The sequence below is a fragment of the Apodemus sylvaticus genome, chromosome 10, assembly GCF_947179515.1.
Source record: "Apodemus sylvaticus chromosome 10, mApoSyl1.1, whole genome shotgun sequence".
Lineage (NCBI taxonomy): Eukaryota > Metazoa > Chordata > Mammalia > Rodentia > Muridae > Apodemus > Apodemus sylvaticus.
The window spans coordinates 79,177,336-79,197,027 of record NC_067481.1 but is presented as its reverse complement, the minus strand read 5'-3'; the positions used below and the strand labels follow the sequence as shown (position 1 = coordinate 79,197,027).

Here is a 19,692-nt window from a genome sequence, read left to right as displayed (position 1 = left end):
CTGGAAGGACTTTGCACGTTTGCTGAATCAGGGGTCCCGGTCCACAGTGTTTTCTCTGAACTATAAGAAAAGCCAAGTTGACTTCCCTTAAAAAAGCTCCTGAGTGAAGCAAATTCAGATGCTGTGGGTTTTTCTGTGATGATAGGTTTGGCAAAGACAGAAGAATCAGGAGCCCATCTAGACGGCAGTTTCCTGGGGGTGGGGGGGCAAGTGAAGGATCTGAGTGTGTGTGTGTGTGTGTGTGTGTGTGTGTGTATGTGTGTGTGTAGGTTATTATTATATACATATTATATGATCCCAGCTCTTCAGCAGCAGATGGTCACAAAGGCCTTGGGATTATAATCTGTCTCATTCCGACTCCAGAGTCTTTCTGCTGCGATTTTCAGCGAAATTTTCAACCTTTCTAAACCTCAGTACCTTCCTTGTTCATGGCAAGTGCTTGATGAACAGTGGGACCCCAGTTATTATTTTTAGCTGGGAAGGAACCCACCACTTTTAGATGGGGTGATCTATCCTTTTGTGGCTTCTATGTATATGAGGTTTTTAAGTCACTGGTGGGCAGGGGAGATAACAAAGTATGTAAAGTAATTGCTGAATGTGTAAGGACTGGAATTTCCAGCATCCTTGTAATGGCCAGGCATGGCGGCATGCGGCAGTAACCACGGGGCTGGCGGGGGAGGCAGGGGACAGAGACAGGTCTATCACTGGACCTCATAAGCCAACCAGTCAGGTTGAATCAGTGAGTTCCTGGTTTAGTAAGAGATGCTGTCTAAAAAAATAACATGGGAGAATAAATGGAAGAAGGCAACATGGACCTTTGGGCTTTGTGTGTACATGTGCACACACAAGACACATGTACATGTAGTATGCACACACAGGACACATGTACATGTAACACAGAGTCACTGACAGGGTAGCATCGGTCAGGTTCATCAAAGAACCCCTTGATGGTTGGGGAACTCTTCCCTCTACATTTTTCTTTTTAACCCCTGTCTTCTAAGTCAAGATACTACGGTTTGATCGTATTTCTCACTTTCTGGAACCAGTGGCCAGAGAGCAATCCCAGCAGCATCAGTGCTCTGAGCTCCTAGGCCCGGTGGTGAGGGAAACTGGCCGTTCCTTGTCTTTTCAGTTTTACCGCTCCCTGAACATCCGGATTGCTCTTGTCGGCCTGGAGGTGTGGACGCATGGGGATAAGTGTGAAGTTTCGGAGAATCCGTACTCCACCCTGTGGTCCTTTCTTAGTTGGAGGCGCAAGCTGCTGGCCCAGAAGAGCCACGACAATGCTCAGCTCATCACGTAAGCAGCCCTTTCCTGGTCCTGTGGCATCAGCTTTGGCTGCAGAACCTCTGCTTGCCATAGGGGACGCTAAAGTTCATCCTTCCTTTCACAAGGGCAAATGTCAGTTGTGCAAGACCTCCGCCTGCTCCCTGGGCCAGAAAGCCAGGCATTTTCACACTCAACACACCTTGAAAGAATGTTAGAAGCCTAAGAATGATAACAGTCCTCTGACGTGTTTTCATCCATGTGAGGAAATTAGCCTCACCCATAATCAGCTGAGCGGCTGAAGCACTTGGGAGTGAATATTAGGGGAATGAGCGGATGACTCTTGGTCACAGCTGAGAGCCTGAAACAGATGTTCTGGAGCACGTCAGCTGACCTCCCACCACAATATACAGAGATGGGTCCTTTGCACTGTTCTCTGGGATCTCAGGGCTGAGGTCCTAGGAAGGTCAAAATGGTAGACTGTAGGACCTTCATGCTTGGTGAGAAGAAATCCTGAAACATTTGGCCAAGTGCTATGTTCACTTCCCAATAGCTTCAGAAAGAAAAGAATACTGGTGGGATCGGGGTACTAGGTGACAGTCCCCTAAGGGTTATTGGTATGTATTACTGTTGGCCTTCAAGGATGGTTTGAGGTGGTTCAGCAAACACACATAGATAATAAACTTCATTATTTGTTTCTTTAATATAGTAGAGTCAGCAGTTATTTCACTCTTGATACTTTGATTTACCCTTTCATAATAACTGGGATTTGCAATATTTACCTGTCCCTAAAATCTGGACTCTTAGTGGCCACTTGAGGACTATCCTCTTACTGAGAAAGTCTTTGTTTACTGAGACATTTGGCCTGAGATTTTGGATTGAACACCTTGCATCTGTTTACAGTAACGCTTCCCCAGAGCTAAGGGCAAGTCTCTGAAATGCCGAGTAGAGCTTCATACACACAAATTGGCATATATTGAATTTATTAAGCAAACATTTATTGAACATCCATTTATTCCTTCTTGCCTACTCTGGGTGGGTGTCATGGAGAGGGGATGTGTTAAACCAGGGGCAACTGGCTGTTGGCAGGTGAGGGTCATCACTGTGGAGCAGAGGTGGAAACAGCATAGCCCTGCACCCAGCTGCAGTTTGTGAGGCTCCAAAAGGGACTCAGCTACTTTCTCGGTCCTTGTGTGATGTGCGGACCACAGCATCAGCCCCATGGCTACTGTCCAGTATTCCCGCTTTTGTCCCTAAGACTCATGCCACCGGTGATAAGGCCTGAGCCCCTGGTCACTGGCGGAAATGAACAGGATTCACTTGGGCATCACAACCTGGGCCACACCCTTCCCTCTGACCCTTGTCTCTAGCCGTTTTCTAGCCCTGCCTTCTTCCTTTCGGAGCCTTTGGGGACATTCTGAGGGGGAAAGTGACCTTTCTTCTCTGCTACTGAGGGAGGAAGAGGAGGAGAGAGGCGTGGTATCCTGATAGTTATCCAGTTGGCTGGGTTACCAGACTTGTCCTCTTGGGAATAATCTGGGAATGTCAGGGGGTCAGTACCTATCATGGTAGCCATTCACTCCTGTCCCAAGGGAACTGCTCTCTCTCAGCCCTCACCTGAATTACAAGTCTTTTTTCTTCCTGCAGGGGCAAGTCCTTCCAAGGCACCACCATTGGCCTGGCCCCCCTCATGGCCATGTGCTCCGTGTACCAGTCCGGAGGAGTTAGCATGGTGGGTCTCAGACAAGACAATGGTGTTGCATAAGGGGACAATGGCTCCCAAGAGAGGAGGCCAGCTTTGAAATGCCAATTTGATATTTATAGTCGCAGAAGAAAAAAAGCATTAAAAAGAGCAAATGTTTCAGATCCTTTGGACCTATCCTTCCTAGGTCCAAAGGATAGTAGCCAGGGGTAAAGATTCATTTATCGTAGTTTGTGTTCATTCATAAGCAATTGTTAAAATAGACTTCCAGATCTGTCATGGATCTTTCCACAACAGGGGCTGGAGGAGGCAGAGCAGGAGCTGGGGAACAGAGGAGAGAACAGAGATGGAAGTGTTTCTAGTCCGGGTCTTGAGTCCTTAGGTATTGCATTGTGAAATGAGATCCTGTCTCAAGAGTCACAGTTAGGAAATTGCTGTCTTTTGAAATTCTGACTTGGCAAGAGTAGGGAGGGTTTTTTTTTTTTTTTTTTGTTTTGTTTTATTTTCTTTGCCTGGCTCTGAAACTGTTGCTGGCCTGGAACTCACTGTATAGACCAGACTGGCCTCAGATTTGCTATCTAGCTGAAAATGACCTTGAGGTTCTATTCTTCCTGGTTCCATCTCTTGAGTTCTGGGATGACAGGTGTTGACTAACATACCAAGTCCAGCGTGGTGCTGGGGTTAAACCCAAGCCTTCGTGCACGCTACTCCAGTACTCTACAGCCGTATCCCTAGCTCTGGGCATACCTGGAGTGGATACAAAGGAAGTCTCTTCTCTGCTCATTTGTTATTTTTCCCCTCCATCCATCATGTACTCTTATTGACAAAGTAGCATGGATGTTAAACCCTAGATTCTAGAGTCAAATTGGTTTCAAAGAGCAGCCATGTGACTTTGGAGTTAATGCGAGTCTTTAGTTGTAAAGTAAAGGTAGCTTTGTGGCTTATATTAGGGTAAGTGAACACTAAATGAGATAATAAAAGGAATATATATATGTATGTGTGTGTGTATGTGTGTGTGTGTGTATATATATATATATATATATATATATATATATATATTCATATTCACTTTTGTTGTTGTCTTTTGGAGATAGGCTCTTAGTACAAAACACTGTCTCAGAACTCACCATATAGATCAGGCTAGCCTGTAACAGAGATCCTCCTGTCTCTGCTTCCTGAGTGCTAGTATTAAAGGCATACACAACCATGCCTGGTATAAATATCCTTTTTGCTGCTTTTGTTCTGCTGTTTGGGTTTTGGGGGTGGGTCTCACTACATTGCCCAGGGTGGTCTCAAACATCTGGGCTCAAATGACACTCCTGCTTCAGCCTCTCAGTTGGCCGGGACTATAGGCGAATGTCCCTGCACCCGTTCTATTTGTTTTGATGATTAAGATCACACACTGTACCAGTTATGTCTGGGGTGGCCCTTTGTGCTTGGGTGCCCTCAGAAAACTGTGAGTCAAGTGTATCCACTGCTCAACTCAAGGTGACGTTCTAGAGAGACGTCGAGAGTCCATTCATGATCTGCACCTTTTAAAGAACATAGATAACAGTGTTGAGCCTTTGCTTTTCTAATGAAGACAGTGTCTTTAGACTTGTTATGAGCAAGTGATAAAGAGCCAATATGCTTAGCATTAGGGGAAATCCATGGAGAGCTGTCAGGCTCAGATAAGAAAAAGTCTTGCAATCCAGGTGGTGGTGGTGCACACCTATAATTCCAGCACAGGAGGCAGAGGTAGATGGATCTCTCCAGGACAGTCAGGATTACACAGAAAAACTCTGTCTCAGAAAAAAGCAAAAACAAAAACAAAAAACAAAAAAGCCAAAACAACAACAAAAAATGAAAAAAGACATGCAGAGCGGAAAGAACCCCCTGACCTTGAATTTGAAATTCCTCTCTGAACAGGACCACTCTGAGAACGCCATCGGTGTGGCCTCCACCGTAGCCCATGAGATTGGCCACAACTTTGGCATGAGCCATGATTCTGCACACTGCTGTTCAGCCAGCGCAGCCGACGGCGGGTGCATCATGGCTGCAGCCACCGGGTGAGTCAACCGGAAGGGTGCCGACTGTGAGAAGAGTGGGGTGGGAGACGCAAGGCCAGCCTAACCCAAGCAGTCCTAGATGGCCCCGGTGAAACTTTCAAACTGTTGATGAAGGCACTTTACATGACGATTACATGAAGCAGAAGTGGGCAGATGTGTTGTGGGATGCTAAGTTCCTCAAGCAGGTGATCAAGAACCCTGGATTGACTCATAGTTTGTAGTTTTCAGCTATAACATTGGCTTCCACACATTTCCAAACATGGCTTTTTTGTTTTTGTTTTTGAGATCACCTCTGAGAGTCTTGTTCAGTCTAATCTTGAACTTGTGAATTTAAGCAGCCCTCCTCCATCAGCTACTAATGTCTTTGGGCCTTTAAGTATGGGCTACCACACCCATATGCCCAGGTCTGTGAGAAGCTCTAATGAAGGCCTATTTTACTCAGACCCACAACCCTTGGTCCTTCCTTGTTGGAAGCTTTGCAGTTTATAGACTAAGAGGAGAAGGGGGCCATCCACTCACTCCTAAGGAAATCCATGAAACAAAGGTACTGAGACTCCAACATTTGCAAGGATTTTCTAAACCAGAGCTTTGGGAAGAGGAGGGTTAGCTTGTGCCTGAACGGATACATCATGCTGTTCTTCAGGACTTGAGCCACTCCCTGGAAGGCAATGTAGTAGAATCCTTATTATATTCCTTCATTCCAAACCGCCAAGGTTTGCTGTGCTCCCTAGAGAATGGTGGTTCGATGAAGCTTTCTCGGTCATAGCACTAGTGTTCGCTCACTACTTTCTGACTTACCGTGGCACCCAAGGATGGTGGGGTACAACTTTCTCTGGCATACCTTTTGAGTCTGAGTTGATGGTTAAGCCCGCCCCTTTCTCTGTCAATCCCAACAGAGTATGTGTAGACAAATGAGCGACAGCCAAATTCATTACTACTCTAGTTGTTTTTAAGTTATTCACACACTGTCGTAGCCGAATGACAAATTCCTTGGGGACCTACTGTAGTACCGAAGGAAGCTGTCAATGTGTAACCTTGGTTTTAGAGACTCAAGGGCAGGGCCTTACCAGGGTCTCTTTACAGACCCATGTTGTGATATAGCAGTTTTCACCATATTTACATCTTGTGCTTTGCTTCTGTGTGGTTTTCCTACATACACCTATGGTCTATGATGGGTTTAATGTATAAAGTAGGCAGAGTAAGAGACTAAAAACACCAGCTCATAATAAACTAGAACATTTAAAATACTGATGGTAATAAAAGTTACTTCACCCTTACGATTTGTCCATTTCTGGGTGTTGCTACTTAATAGTTTCAGATCACTGTTGACTAGGGGTGGCAAAACCAGGGGTGGCAGCTACAAATAAGGAACCGGCTGCACTTTTGGTTCTTTCCATAGTAGCAGACAACTGTGGAGCACTCGTACATACTACAGTGGATAAAGCCCACTCGTTTGTGTGTAGGGCGGTGGTGTTGGTTATGAAAACAGAACTCAGTCCTTTAGCCCAGGAGTGAGTTAAACCTGTGGTCTCGGGCTTTCTGGTTCTGATTTTTTTTTTTTGTCATGAGAAAATAAATACCCACCTGGTGTTGTGTTCAGTTTTCAGTGTAGAAACCAGTCCCAGTGTACTTCTCACCCTTGACCTACCTCAGCCCCCTCATGGGAAAGACAGAAATTACTGTTCTGTTTCTCGTTTGCCTTTTTCATTTTTAATAAGAAAAAAAAATGTAACTGTGTGGCCTGTTGATCATCTCATGGTTCAGGATGAAAGGATTCTGAGTTGATGTCCTGGGGAGGCAGACGGCTTGCGTAGGGTTTTCATTCAGGTGAACTTCGCCTCTTGAGTGGTAGGCAGGACAGCAAGCTGTTTGGTGTGCTTCATCTCCACTGACGCCTCCTTCTTCTCTGCCAGGCACCCTTTCCCCAAAGTGTTCAGTTGGTGCAACAGGAGGGAGCTGGACAGGTATCTGCAGTCAGGAGGAGGGATGTGTCTCTCCAACATGCCAGACACTCGGACGCTGTATGGAGGCCGAAGGTGTGGCAACGGGTACCTGGAAGATGGTGAAGAATGTGACTGTGGAGAAGAAGAGGTAAGTGTCGGGACCCTGTTAGAGGGAGGGACGAAGCTTCATTGTCTTCAGAGCTTAGGAACATTTGAAAGGACCATGTGACAGATAAGTTCCTATCAAAAGGACAAAATGACGGTTGATTTCCTAGTTGCCAGCATTTTTTACACATGACTACCAAAGGCCCTCTGCGTGTAAAATGCAGACGGCGAGTCTGCCAGGTGGACCGTTTCTATGGCCTCTGCAGCTGTGGTCAGCACAGTCATATCCAGGATCAGGGTGGAGCCCTTTTGAGCAACCACTCCAGCCACAGACTGTGATCCCAGGACACGTAGCTCTCCTCCTCCCCAGAGGAGCCCCAGATGGCGTCTTTGGCCCTCCAGCTGCACTGATTTATTTCTGGAGGCCACACAGCTGGGTGAGCTCACGACCATGAGCCTGGTGTGGGACCTTAACAAAACTAGCTCGCGCTGTTTAGCCCGGAGAAGAGAAGATTCCGGGGGACTGTTGGAAGTGCTGTCAGATCTGGGGAGAGCTGCTGAGGAAGGAGAAGCGGAACTCTTGGTGGATAGGCCTTTCCTCCCTCAGAGCTTCAGAATGAGTGTGGAGAGCACACACCCTAGCTTTGTCATTTTTATCAGAAGGATGTTTTTTCTCTGAAGAAGAAGAAGAAAAGCAGAACTGTATTGTTTCGTGTCTATTTTTTGAAGGATGAGAAAGTGTAGAAAGTGTGTTAACCCATGCTTGACAGTTGGTGAACTGTAAGCCACGTGTGGTTGTGAGACTGAGGTATCCATATGTATGCTATGTTGAGATGTCCTTCTGCTTTTATTTTACACTTAATGCATGTGTGTTGGTGTGTGTGTGTATGTGTGTGTGTGTGTGTTTCCCCCTCTCATTTCACCACACGGAACTCAGGGATCAAACTCAGGTTGTCAGGTTCAGCAGCAATCGCCTTTACCCACCAAGCCATCTTCTGACTTTCTTTTAAATTAAAATTCTAACCCTGTAACTTTCAGAATAAAAGAACTAGCGAAAGACCAAAAACCATGACCTGGGTCAGCCCTGGCCCTTCAGCATATGGGAAGTCCTTTTAAGGACAGTGCAGATGGTAGGATTTTGCAAATTCAGTCTGACCACATAATTATGGGATAATAGCTTCTTGGAATCACCACATAGTCCCATCTAAGTTGTGGTATCTCCGAGGATGAAGCACTTGTGTCTTTTCTCTGGCAAATACTCATTACCCTAGTAGAGAACTGCCAGGTGACCTCCAGTGAGCGGCTAGGGAACAGAAAGCAGAGCATGCCAGGCAGGCCGGGGAAATGGAGGTGGCAAGGGCGCCCCCTGCTGGGCTCTGACTCTTGCCCTGCTGCTGCCTTTGTAGGAATGTAAGAACCCTTGCTGCAATGCCTCCAACTGCACTCTGAAGGAAGGGGCAGAGTGTGCCCATGGGTCCTGCTGTCACCAGTGTAAGGTACGTGTCTCCTTTCCCTCTGCCTCAGGCTTTGAGGTGACAGCCTAGTGGCTTTCAGCCTGCATCAAAAGTTTTAGACACAGGGCCGGGGAGGGTGGTTCTTACCACTGGCCACTGTGGTAAGAATCTGTGCTTTCATGCCCAACCCCATCCCTGGGAGGAAGAGAAGGGAGAAAGGATGTGTGTGTGTTAGATATTTGGAAATGAGACCGTCCCTTTAACTAAGTCTACCAGTTTTCCATCCTGGGCCCCACTGTGCTCAAATCACACCACACACACACACACACACACACACACACACACACACATATATATATGTACACATACATATATATGATAGAAATATATACATATATAAGCAAATATAAATAAAAAGATATACATATTTATATGTGTATATGTGTATATATATCATATATGCATATACATTTTTATTTAACAATATATGATATATCTTATATAGGGCTATATACATACATATATGTGTGCATATGTAGATATATGTACATATATCTTTATTTTGATTTTGTATGTGTGTATATATATATTTTTATTTTGAGACAAAAATCTCACTAATTGCCCAGGGTGGCTTTGAACTTCCTCTGGAGTTCAGGCAAGTCCTGACATCATCTCCCAAGAGACTTCATAAGCCTCAGCCACCAGGCCCAGGGAGGCTTCATTTTTACTTGCACACACGAAGAGGAGCAAACCATAATTTTGATGAACATAAATGGCCATCTTGGCAGATGTTGGGCACCAGGATGAGAATTTTGTGTGTTAACTGACTCAGTCTTCACCACAGTCCCACGGAGACGTAATACTGCCTTCATTTCAAGTGAGGGAACTGCATTGTTAGGAGATGGGTGATGTATTCTCGTTTCCATCAGAACCCAAATCCTGTTCTCCCTGACTCTGAAGCACACATGCTTAATACCAACATGGGAAATAATTTATTACCATTAATAGTCATATAGCACTGAATTCGAGAACTTTTTAATCTAAATCTGACAATTCAGGAAGTTCCTATATATATGGATTTGGTGATAAAATCTGACCCAAATGGATATCAGACTAATTATATAGTCTTTATAAAAAATTACCTAAAATAATTTTATTTCATCATAATATATTAATGTTTTTGTTTATAGAGTTTTAATCCGGGTCCTTGTTAGAGGTTATGATGTGCATATTTTTATTTTTTTATTTTTATTTTTTGGTTTTTCAAGACAGGGTTTCTCTGTATAGCCCTGGCTGTCCTGGAACTCATTCTGTAGACCAGGCTGGCCTTGAACTCAGAAATCCACCTGCCTCTGCCTCCCAAGTGCTGGGATTACAGGCGTGTGCCACCACTGCCCAGCTTGTGCATATTTTTATAATTGTACACATCTATTATATTCATACAGGTTTGTTAGAACACTACTATGATATTTGAACTTCTGAGTTATTAATCTGAAAACCCGAGTATGAGAGAAGTTTGAGAACGGAGCTGTGGCCTGTCCCACCCTCAGCTTCGTGAGCGTGAGCGCCCACTCTGTTCACGTGTTGTTCAAGCACCCCACTGAGCATGCTTGCTCTTAGCAGCCAGTGAGAGGGCTGTAGTCTGGAATTAGGGGCAAACAAGAGCCAAAGGTCAGTTCTCTGTACTGGTTAAAGCTCACACATGTCCCGAGGCGTCTGCCGCAGGCCCTGCCCATCCTTACCATGGTTGGCCTTCGCTCATTCCCTCAGGGAGCCTTTGAGCCCGAGAATGGCCAGCACAGGCTTTCTTTTTTCCCTCAGAATAGCTGGCAAGTGGCATGGTCACTTGGAATCGGGGAGGACCCACCTCTGAGCCATTGGTGTCTTTGCCGGGCTCAGGGGAACTTGGACCCTGTGTTAACACGGAGGCCCCAGGGAGGCTGTGCCGGGCTGAGTCCTTCAAGTCTCAGACCAAGGCTAAAGAATATGCATGGAGTGACCTTTCAGTCAACTCCAGGATTTCAGATTGAGTCCCACAAAGGATTCCTTGACTTCCAGCCCTACCTGTGTGAATTTGAGGAATTTTTAAAGTCTCAGCTCTGTCTGTAGACACCTGAGTATTAGAAACGCTGATATAAAGTGACTCTGTCAGTTTCACGGACATTGTGAGGGACAGATGCGAGGAGTATTTGCATGACACTCAGGCCCGTGCTTTGCATAACAGTGAGGACGTGCTGTTTGGAGCCACAAGCTGGATGTGACAGATGTGGCTACAGTTCTGGTCCTCCAGAGGCTTAGCCAGGAGGACTGCCACGGGTTCAAAGCCAGTCTGTGTTAAATAACGAGTTTGAGGCTAGTTTCCAGAACAAAACAAGAATGTTGTAAGTTAAAAACTTACATGAATGAAACAGTAATGTCACAAATTGAAATTTTACATGAATGCCAATTTTCTGTACCTTTCTCAGGAAACTGGTCGGCCACATACCATGTGACTTTGAATATATTATGTCTCACCTCTTTAGTCTTATAAGACTATCGTGCAAACTAAATAAAGTCCCAATAACACTTAAGTGAAAGGTGGTTATAATGGTTATAATGGCTACAGAGAAAACTATAGATTGTTAACTAAATGTAATTTCTCAACTGCTGTGAAAAGGAATTGAGTTGAGTTTGACTATGTGGATGCAACTTGAAGGTACTCAGTCACTGTTTATGCGAAGGCCAATGATGGCTTGAGCTCATTGAAGTTGTATGTTAAGCACCGTGATGTCAAGGTAATCGGAAACTGTTTCCCACAGATAGGATTCTCGTGAGCTCTTGGCTGAAAGGGTTGGGGGCAGGGAGGAAATGACCACTCCTCTCTTCTCATTCCTCAACCTAGCTGGTGGCTCCTGGAACCCAGTGTCGTGAGCAGGTGCGGCAGTGCGACCTCCCCGAGTTCTGCACGGGCAAGTCTCCTCACTGCCCCACCAACTATTACCAGATGGATGGCACCCCCTGTGAGGGTGGCCAGGCCTACTGCTACAATGGCATGTGCCTCACTTATCAGGAGCAGTGCCAGCAGCTGTGGGGACCTGGTAAGGACCCTCCTGGAGGGTATGCCCTCTTCCGTCCGCCACTTCTGAGCCTGTCTCCCCGCTGGCTGCTTAGCATGGCTGAGAACGCCTTCAAACACCACATCTCATTGTCTTAGCTCAAGGGTGACATCCAAGGGCAGCCAGATGACAGTATGTCTCATAGTCCCTGAAGCTTTTAGTTCTAACACCGAGCAGACAGATAACAATGCTCCCTCCCCAACAGACCAATGAAGCAGAAATGGAGAATAAAAGAAAATGAAAAAGACCCTTAAGCTACAAAAATGTTTAACTTCAGTCATATCGAGGGAAAGCAAATTGAAACTACCATCAAGTGGGTTTTTTTTTTTTCATGTATCTCAAAGACAGCAGTGATGTAGTAATAGCAACCATCCTAATATGTCGTCATGGAGGGTATGTCTTAGTCAGGGTTTCTATTCCTGCACAGAACACCACGGCCAAGAAGCAAGTTGGGGAGGAAAGGGTTTATTCAAGCTTATACTTCCACATTGTTGTCCATCACCAAAGGAAGTCAGGACAGGAACTCACACAGGACAGGAACCTGGAGGCAGGAACTGACACAGAGGCCATGGAGGGATGTTTCTTACTGGCTTGCTTCTCCTGGCTAGCTCAGCTTACTTTCTTATAGAACCCAGGACTACCCGCCCAGGGATGGCACCACCCACAAGGGGCCCTTGATCATTAATTGAGAAAATGCCTTACAGCTGGATCTCATGGAGGCATTTCTTCAAGGGAGGCTCCTTTCTCTGTGATAACTCCAGTGTGTGGTTTTGACACAAAACCAGCCAGTACAGAGTATAAGGAAACATATAGGACCCCTGTAGAAAGCATTTTAGAGATAGCAAAAATTTTAATGTACTTACTGATTCCATTAATTCCATCAAGCTTAAATTTTTTTCCACTTATCCTTTTTTTCTGAGAAAATTTTGCATGGCATGGAACAGTTTGTGAGTAGGGAAATACCGCAAACATTTACTGATAACAAATCACAAGGAAATTAATTTTTTTGTTGTTGTTTTGGTTTTTGGTTTTTTGGATTTGGTTTTTTCGAGACAGGGTTTCTCTGTATAGCCCTGGCTGTCCTGGAACTCACTCTGTAGACCAGGCTGGCCTCGAACTCAGAAATCTGCCTTCCTCTGCTTCAGAATCTCAGAGTGCTGGGATTACAGGCGTGCGCCACCACCGCCCGGCTTGGATATTTATTTTAAAATAATCTTTCATATATAGCTTTCCCAATGCAGATGCATACTTTAGGAAATTGGTGTGCTTGTTTTTTTTTTTTTTTTTTTACATAAAGAATTAAGTCTTGGCTAAATGGTTGATAGTGCAGACATAGAGGGTCTGGAACAGTTTCCAGAGTTGATCTCAGCTAGTGTTTTGTTTTATTTTGTTTGTTTGTTTGTTTGTTTTAATGGAACTAAAGTCAGAACGCAAATGGCAATTCTAAAAATCAAACTATCTAACATAATATTAACATTAATCTGATGCTTCTCTGCTGAGGGATGACAGTAGGGAAACCATTCTTTGTTTTCCTTAATAAGCCCATTGCATAAGAGACAACATATATACAGCGAAAACATGAGCAGTAGCAGTATAAAGTAGCCTTAAGTCTGAGCTGGTTTCAGTAGCATTCACTGGTTGGGTGTATTGTGCAGCTGTGTTGAAAGCCAAGCTGTAGTAAAGTCATATGACTCAACATGGGCAAGCTCTGAATTCATTACACTTCCTGTTTTTAGTTAGTTTGGGGTCATTGCACATTCAGAATCTCTCTAGTGTTGCCAGTAGTTTTGAATCCCACCCCCATTCAGGTCTGGGATTCCATCTGCCACCATTTTCTGAAGCTGGACATTACACTGCTTAGAAACAGCCCCAGTTGTATTTGCTTTTGGATGTAAAGATGTTTTGTAAGATGTTGTTGCACTGTTGCTAACTGTAGCAGCATCCTCCTCCTCCTCTGTGCCCTCAAGTCATACAAGTGAATGCGGTGGGGCTGAATTCTGTATACAACAAACTAAGTAAAACCACAGAGTGCAGAACAGAAAGAGAAGAGACAATGCTTCCATTCTTTATTGTCATCTCTCAAGAAGATGCCCCCAAATTAAATCCAAGGGATGCAGAAGATAGAAAAGACAGTCTTTCTTCTAAAAGACACATTGCTAACGGTTGTTGCTTTCCCATGACATAGGAGAGGGAAAACAAGGTGGATATGAAGAAAAACTTCCAAAGACGTGTTTTAGCTCTTTTAATGTTTGGGGGCATGAATTACTAATCTTTTACAGCTCTTTTTCATTAGCAAGCAGGCTTAGCGTGCTGCTGCCACAGATATGAATCTTTAGTGAGGGGTTAAAAACCAGTCTAAAAACATTTTCTCTGAATTGGCCTTGATGAATGGTGGAAGGGTCACACCATTGGCCAAGGCTAGCTCTGTCATGGGGAGCCTCTGGTGGGCTTATGCACTGACAGATATTTTTTTGCACACCTAGGAGCCCGGCCTGCCCTTGATCTTTGCTTTGAGAGGGTGAACGCCGCTGGAGACACCTATGGAAACTGTGGCAAGGGCTTGAATGGCAAATACAGGAAGTGCAGCCCCAGGTGAGGACCACAGCTCTGACCCGGTGGGAAGAAGACACCAAGCTATCCCCACTCTGTCCTCTTCACTCCCACCTGACTTGGTGCAGATGGCCTACCGTTGGCTTTCAAACCAACCAGCTAAAGCCTGTCTCTGTTCTTTACCTGTTGCTTGGTGATACACTGTTCAGTTGGCTCTAAGGAAATGAAAAAGAGGAGTGGGCATCATTGCTTCCTAGGAAGCTGATCAAGGTTGCTATGGAGACTCTCTTAAGAGCAGGACAGGGTTGCTGGACATGCCTTTATCCCGGCACCTGGGAGTCAGAGGCAGGTGTGCAGGAGGATCTTTGTGAGTTTGAGTCCAGCCTGGTCTACAAAGCAAGTTTCAGAACAACCAGGACCGTTATACAGAAAAATCCTGTCTTTTTTTTTTTTAAAAAAAGAGTGGGGAAGGAGATGACTGTGATCCGAGATGACAATGTCCCAGTATCTCAACGTCGTGGATCCCAGACGACTCTTTAGAACCATTTTTGCAGAGTGCTAAAATTGTGCCCGCTCCTGAGAGACATCTCTGATTCATTCATTCCAGCCACCCACTCACTGCTCCGCCCACCGCCGTTCCAGATTTACCACATGCAAGGTGCTGAATTGAGCGGCTAGAGCAATGTGGTAGCTGGTGTAACAGTTAACGGCCTGCGGCATTTCCCCCGAGACGTCTCCAGCTGAGTTCTATAGTAGCCATCTAAACGAATGGCACGAGTGTGTAAAACAGTGTTTTAGGCAGAGACATTAGAGAAAACTGGGCACTTGAAGAGCTGAGAGAGACAGTAGGCTACAATTTGTGGGAAGTAAAGGAAAGAGGGCCATGAAAAATGAACCTGGGTAGAGGAAAGCAGGAACTAGATCCTGAGAGATTTAAAGGCATCGCTGGACGATCTGGACTCCTCCCATGGATGCTGCAGTCAGGGGAATCTGTGTCTTGCCAGCCAGCATAGAAAGGGGGTAATAATGTAAGTCAGGGAAGCTGTGTAGGAGGGAAGATTGGCAGGGATTGGAAATGCTCAACCCTGGGAGCAATGAAGAACAGGGGAGCAGGCAGAGACCAAGCTCCTAGTTGGTGTGGCTGGGGAATGGTTTTGGGGTAAAGATGACCAATTACTCACGTCATTCAGTTGTTCTTGGAGTTAGGACATCCTAAGTTGAACTCTTGGCTTAGGTTCTGCTGAGATACAAGGAACCTGCCCCCTTTCCTGGGTCTGAGTCTTCCTTAGGTCTCTACTGCTGGGTTCCAGCCCACTCTCTGCTCCTCTGCCCTGCTCCACCGAAGCCCTGACTTGGCTCAGACTGAAGCTCTGCAGTGCCCCAACTCTTCCCCAGCCTCTAATCCTGTCTTCTTTCCTGGCCCAGGGATGCCAAGTGTGGGAAGATCCAGTGCCAGAGTACCCAGGCCAGGCCCCTGGAATCCAACGCAGTATCTATTGACACCACCATTACCTTGAACGGGAGGCGGATCCACTGTCGGGGCACCCATGTCTACCGGGGTCCCGAGGAGGAAGAGGGGGAAGGTGACATGCTGGACCCAGGGCTGGTGATGACTGGGACCAAGTGTGGCCACAACCATGTGAGTTCCTCCCTAACCTCACTCAGAAACCAAGGGGTAGAGGCAGAGATTGAGAGGCGTGGGCTCTGGAGGAATGATGCTTGGCTTCCAGAGTAATAGCATCCCACTCATCAGTGCCCACCTATAGACTATGGATTAGGCATGTAAATACAGGCATCATGGTCATGTGTGTCATTAACTATCACATGGAATAGAAATGGTCTAAGAGTCAGGGAAATACAGGGAGAATGATGCCACCGATCTCATGTATTAAACTGTGTTAGTGAAATTATAAACACAGAGGAAACCCATGGTGCGACACCCAGCCCAGAGTAAGCTCCTGCCACAATCATTATTTTTAGGCATAATACTAAAATTAGTCCACATTCATTGTTGGATAGCATATAATCAGCATGACGCTAGACTGTAAACATGTCCTAATTGTTGAATGTAACATTTCAGCAATGTTTGATATATCTTCCCTAATCACAAAGGCGACAGCAGAATTCAGTTACCCACTGTCCTGCCTTTTGAGGCCTTTTGTGTTTCTCACTAAAATATATAACCCCGAGCTATGTTTTGGGGTTCCCATTCATCCTAAGGAGGAACCTCCCACACCCCAAGCCCCTCCCACATCCCTGCTTGCTGTTCTACCAATGGCTGCTCTTCCTTCTTGCAGATTTGCTTCGAGGGGCAGTGCAGGAACACCTCCTTCTTTGAGACAGAAGGCTGTGGGAAAAAGTGCAATGGTCACGGAGTACGTGTGTACATGTAGAGGGTCTGGGCTCCTGGGTATCATGGGGGTACGCCCTCTGGGAGGTCACAGCTCTCCTGTGTGCTGATACGTCTGTCCTCACTCTAGGTCTGCAACAACAACAAGAACTGCCACTGCTTGCCTGGCTGGGCTCCACCTTTTTGTAACACCCCAGGAGATGGCGGCAGCATCGACAGTGGTCCTTTGCCCCCTAAGAGTAAGTGTTCTGCCTTTGTGAGAGAGGCAGAGACCGTGGGGATAAGGGGTTGGTTGGCAGGAGCCTCCATCCAGCCTGTTGACATTGCAATATGGCATTGTCGTCCTCTACAAACGTGTTGGGCTGCATTCATAGCTATATGTGGGGACTGTTTGGTTTGCTCCCCGGTTCTACAGGGAGGGAGCCAAGATAAAGACACTGGGTGGGAAGATGAGAGAGGAGAGAGAGAGAGAGAGAGAGAGAGAGAGAGAGAGAGAGAGACTGACTGTGGGTCATTGGAGGGAGTAACTAGTAATTAGTCTTTTTGGAGGCACTTAAAATAATCACAATCCTGAGCTACATTGTATTGCTTATTTTGCCTTTTGACAAATAAAGGTTAAGAAATGAGAAAACAGACAAAATTTATAGTTCTTAAGGAAGGTCTAGGAGACTTGACCCCCGAGGTTTCCAGAGTTTGTCTTTGAATGATGGCAAAAATACTTAATATATATATATGTATATATATATATACATACATATATATATGTATGTATATACATATATATATGTATGTATGTATATATATATATATATATATATATATATATATATATATATATATATAATATGGATAAAAACTAGGTGGTGGTTCTTACCTGTAATCCCAGCACTTAGGAGGCTGAGGCAGGAGAATTGCTGCAACTTTGAGGCCAGTCTGGGCCGTAACAAAAACAGATAAGAAGGAGAAGCCTGACTGTGTGATGAACATGAACAGAGTAAGGGGAGCTTCACTGGCGCAGGCGCACCGTGCATATTTACATTTATGATCAGGGTACTGTTGATGGCTTTGGACCCCACCGTGAGGCTGAGGTCCAGGGGGAGAGTTCTAGTCCTAAGACATGTAAGCCAGTATTGTCTGGCCGTGGCTGTGCCCAGGAAAATTATGGTGCTGGCTGACTTTATGAAAATCCATTAGCTGGACACTAATGGTAAATGTCAGGGTCTGAACTGCTTTGGGAAGAATCTGTGCAGCTGAACAGAGATGACTGTGCGTACTGTCGTTAAGAGCCCGTGGGCCTGACTCTTTCAGCTAGCATTAGGGTCCCAATAGGGTACAATGTGCACGTCGGATGTATTTGTGTTTGTTTAAAGTAAGTCGTACAAATAAAACGGAAATCAAGTATCTGAAGAGGAACGGAGGCTCTGTCATTTTACTGTAGCCTCTAATTCTCTCGCTTGTGCTGACTTCCGGCAGGTGTGGGTCCGGTGATCGCCGGGGTGTTTTCGGCCATCTTCGTGCTGGCCGTCCTGGTGCTCTTGTACCACTGCTACAGACAGAGCCACAAACTGGGCAAGCCCTCGTCTTTGCCTTTCAAGCTGAGGCAACAGTTCAGGTGGGACAGGGTGCTGTGCGCAGCCCTCGCGGAAAGGTTGGTGGTGACGGGTCTATTTCTGGGATGGCGAAGGCAGGGTACATGCTAGCCTCACCCCGTCTGTCCCGCTGGGTCACCATGGCAGACATGATTATTAGGTAATGGCTATAAGTGATTTCTACTGAGCCTGGTCATTGACTCGAATTCTTCCCAATAGAAAGTCCTTAGCCAAATTGAAGTATGACATAAAATCTACTTACCATCCCCTGCCTGCTTAACTTACATCTTATTTTTGAAGTGCATGAGGCTGAGGTGACAGAGGGATGACAGGCTCAATCCGTCAGAGACAACTAGACTTTAACCCAAGAAGACGAATGATTAATTCGTTAAGATATTGACGGGACATGCTTTCTCTAGTTATGTTAAGTGTACTTGCACGGGAAGGGATTTTTTTTTTTCTGCCCTGCATCCTTCCGTATCCGTGCTGGTGGGCTCGGGGGACATGATGGTTAGTGACGCTCTGTCTCCTTACTGGGGAGGGAGGGGTCTGCTTTGTGCAAGGCAGAAAAGGCAGAAGCCCTTCCTTGGGCCTCTCCACTGGCCGTATGTATGCTTATTTATTATTTAGGAGATGAGTTCCAGGGGGTTATGCAGCTTGCTCCAGAGGAGGGTTAATTGGATTTGTTCACTGGCCTGGATTGGATTTGCTTTGTCCACACATACCACTGAACATCTCGCTTCCCCCTGTCCCCTCTCCTTGTTTCCAGTTGTCCCTTCAGGGTGTCTCAGAATGGTGGATCTGGCCATGCGAACCCAACTTTCAAGTTGCAGACACCTCAGGGCAAACGAAAGGTAAGGGCTTGGCACCCCTGAACTCCATTGATTTTCCCCTAAGCCCTGTGAGCTTTTCTTAAGTGCGTATGTGCGCCCACGTGGTTGGTAATAAAAGCTGTCCTCTGGGCTTGGTGGTTGGTTCTTGAAGCCTGAAATCTGAAGATCAGCCTTCGAATGGGTCTGTAACTTCTTCATACAGGTGACTAACACCCCTGAAACGCTCCGGAAGCCCTCCCACCCTCCTCCCCGGCCCCCTCCAGACTACCTGCGCATCGAATCCCCACCCGCACCATTGCCAGCACATCTGAACAGGACTGCTGGGCGCTCCCCAGAAGCTGGGGCTCACATAGAAAGAAAGGAATCAGCCAGGAGACCTCCCCCAAGCCGACCCATGCCCCCGGCACCTAACTGCCTACTGTCCCAGGTAAGTGGGTTCTCAGCGACCCTAGCTGGGGACATCACCCCATAACAGGCCACCAACGATGAGGGGCGTGAGGAGCTGATTGGATTTGATCATCTTTCCTTTGTTCTGGTGAATCCAATGGGCTTCTAGAGGTTTAGCAATAAAGAGTAAGAAGTATCTTACTAGCCTGATGGTAGGAGGGCACACCTTTAATCCCAGTGCTCAGGAGTAGAGGCAGGTGGATCTCTGTGTTCAAGGCCAGCCTGTTTTACACAGCTATTCCAGGAAACAAAGTATCTCTCCTGGGCAGTCCCTAAGCCATATGATGCTTTTTTTTCCTATTTGATTTCC

The 19,692-nt window shown here is 46.0% G+C and overlaps 1 protein-coding gene across 2 annotated transcripts in view; it reads left to right on the top strand.

The window, feature by feature from the left end:
• Positions 1 to 19,692, top strand: part of Adam19 (ADAM metallopeptidase domain 19) — a 91,493-nt gene that overhangs the window by 64,299 nt on the left and 7,502 nt on the right. The window contains exons 9-21 of one of the 2 annotated variants that reach the window (XM_052193985.1): positions 1,133 to 1,299; positions 2,914 to 2,998; positions 4,877 to 5,016; positions 6,930 to 7,107; positions 8,471 to 8,560; positions 11,400 to 11,595; positions 14,097 to 14,205; positions 15,589 to 15,802; positions 16,461 to 16,538; positions 16,644 to 16,752; positions 17,987 to 18,125; positions 18,872 to 18,956; positions 19,138 to 19,362. In XM_052193985.1, the coding sequence (XP_052049945.1) occupies positions 1,133 to 1,299; positions 2,914 to 2,998; positions 4,877 to 5,016; positions 6,930 to 7,107; positions 8,471 to 8,560; positions 11,400 to 11,595; positions 14,097 to 14,205; positions 15,589 to 15,802; positions 16,461 to 16,538; positions 16,644 to 16,752; positions 17,987 to 18,125; positions 18,872 to 18,956; positions 19,138 to 19,362 (1,815 nt within the window). Of the gene's footprint in view, positions 1 to 1,132; positions 1,300 to 2,913; positions 2,999 to 4,876; positions 5,017 to 6,743; positions 6,844 to 6,929; positions 7,108 to 8,470; positions 8,561 to 11,399; positions 11,596 to 14,096; positions 14,206 to 15,588; positions 15,803 to 16,460; positions 16,539 to 16,643; positions 16,753 to 17,986; positions 18,126 to 18,871; positions 18,957 to 19,137; positions 19,363 to 19,692 lie in introns of those variants that run through there. The other variant, XM_052193986.1, reaches the window with a different exon arrangement.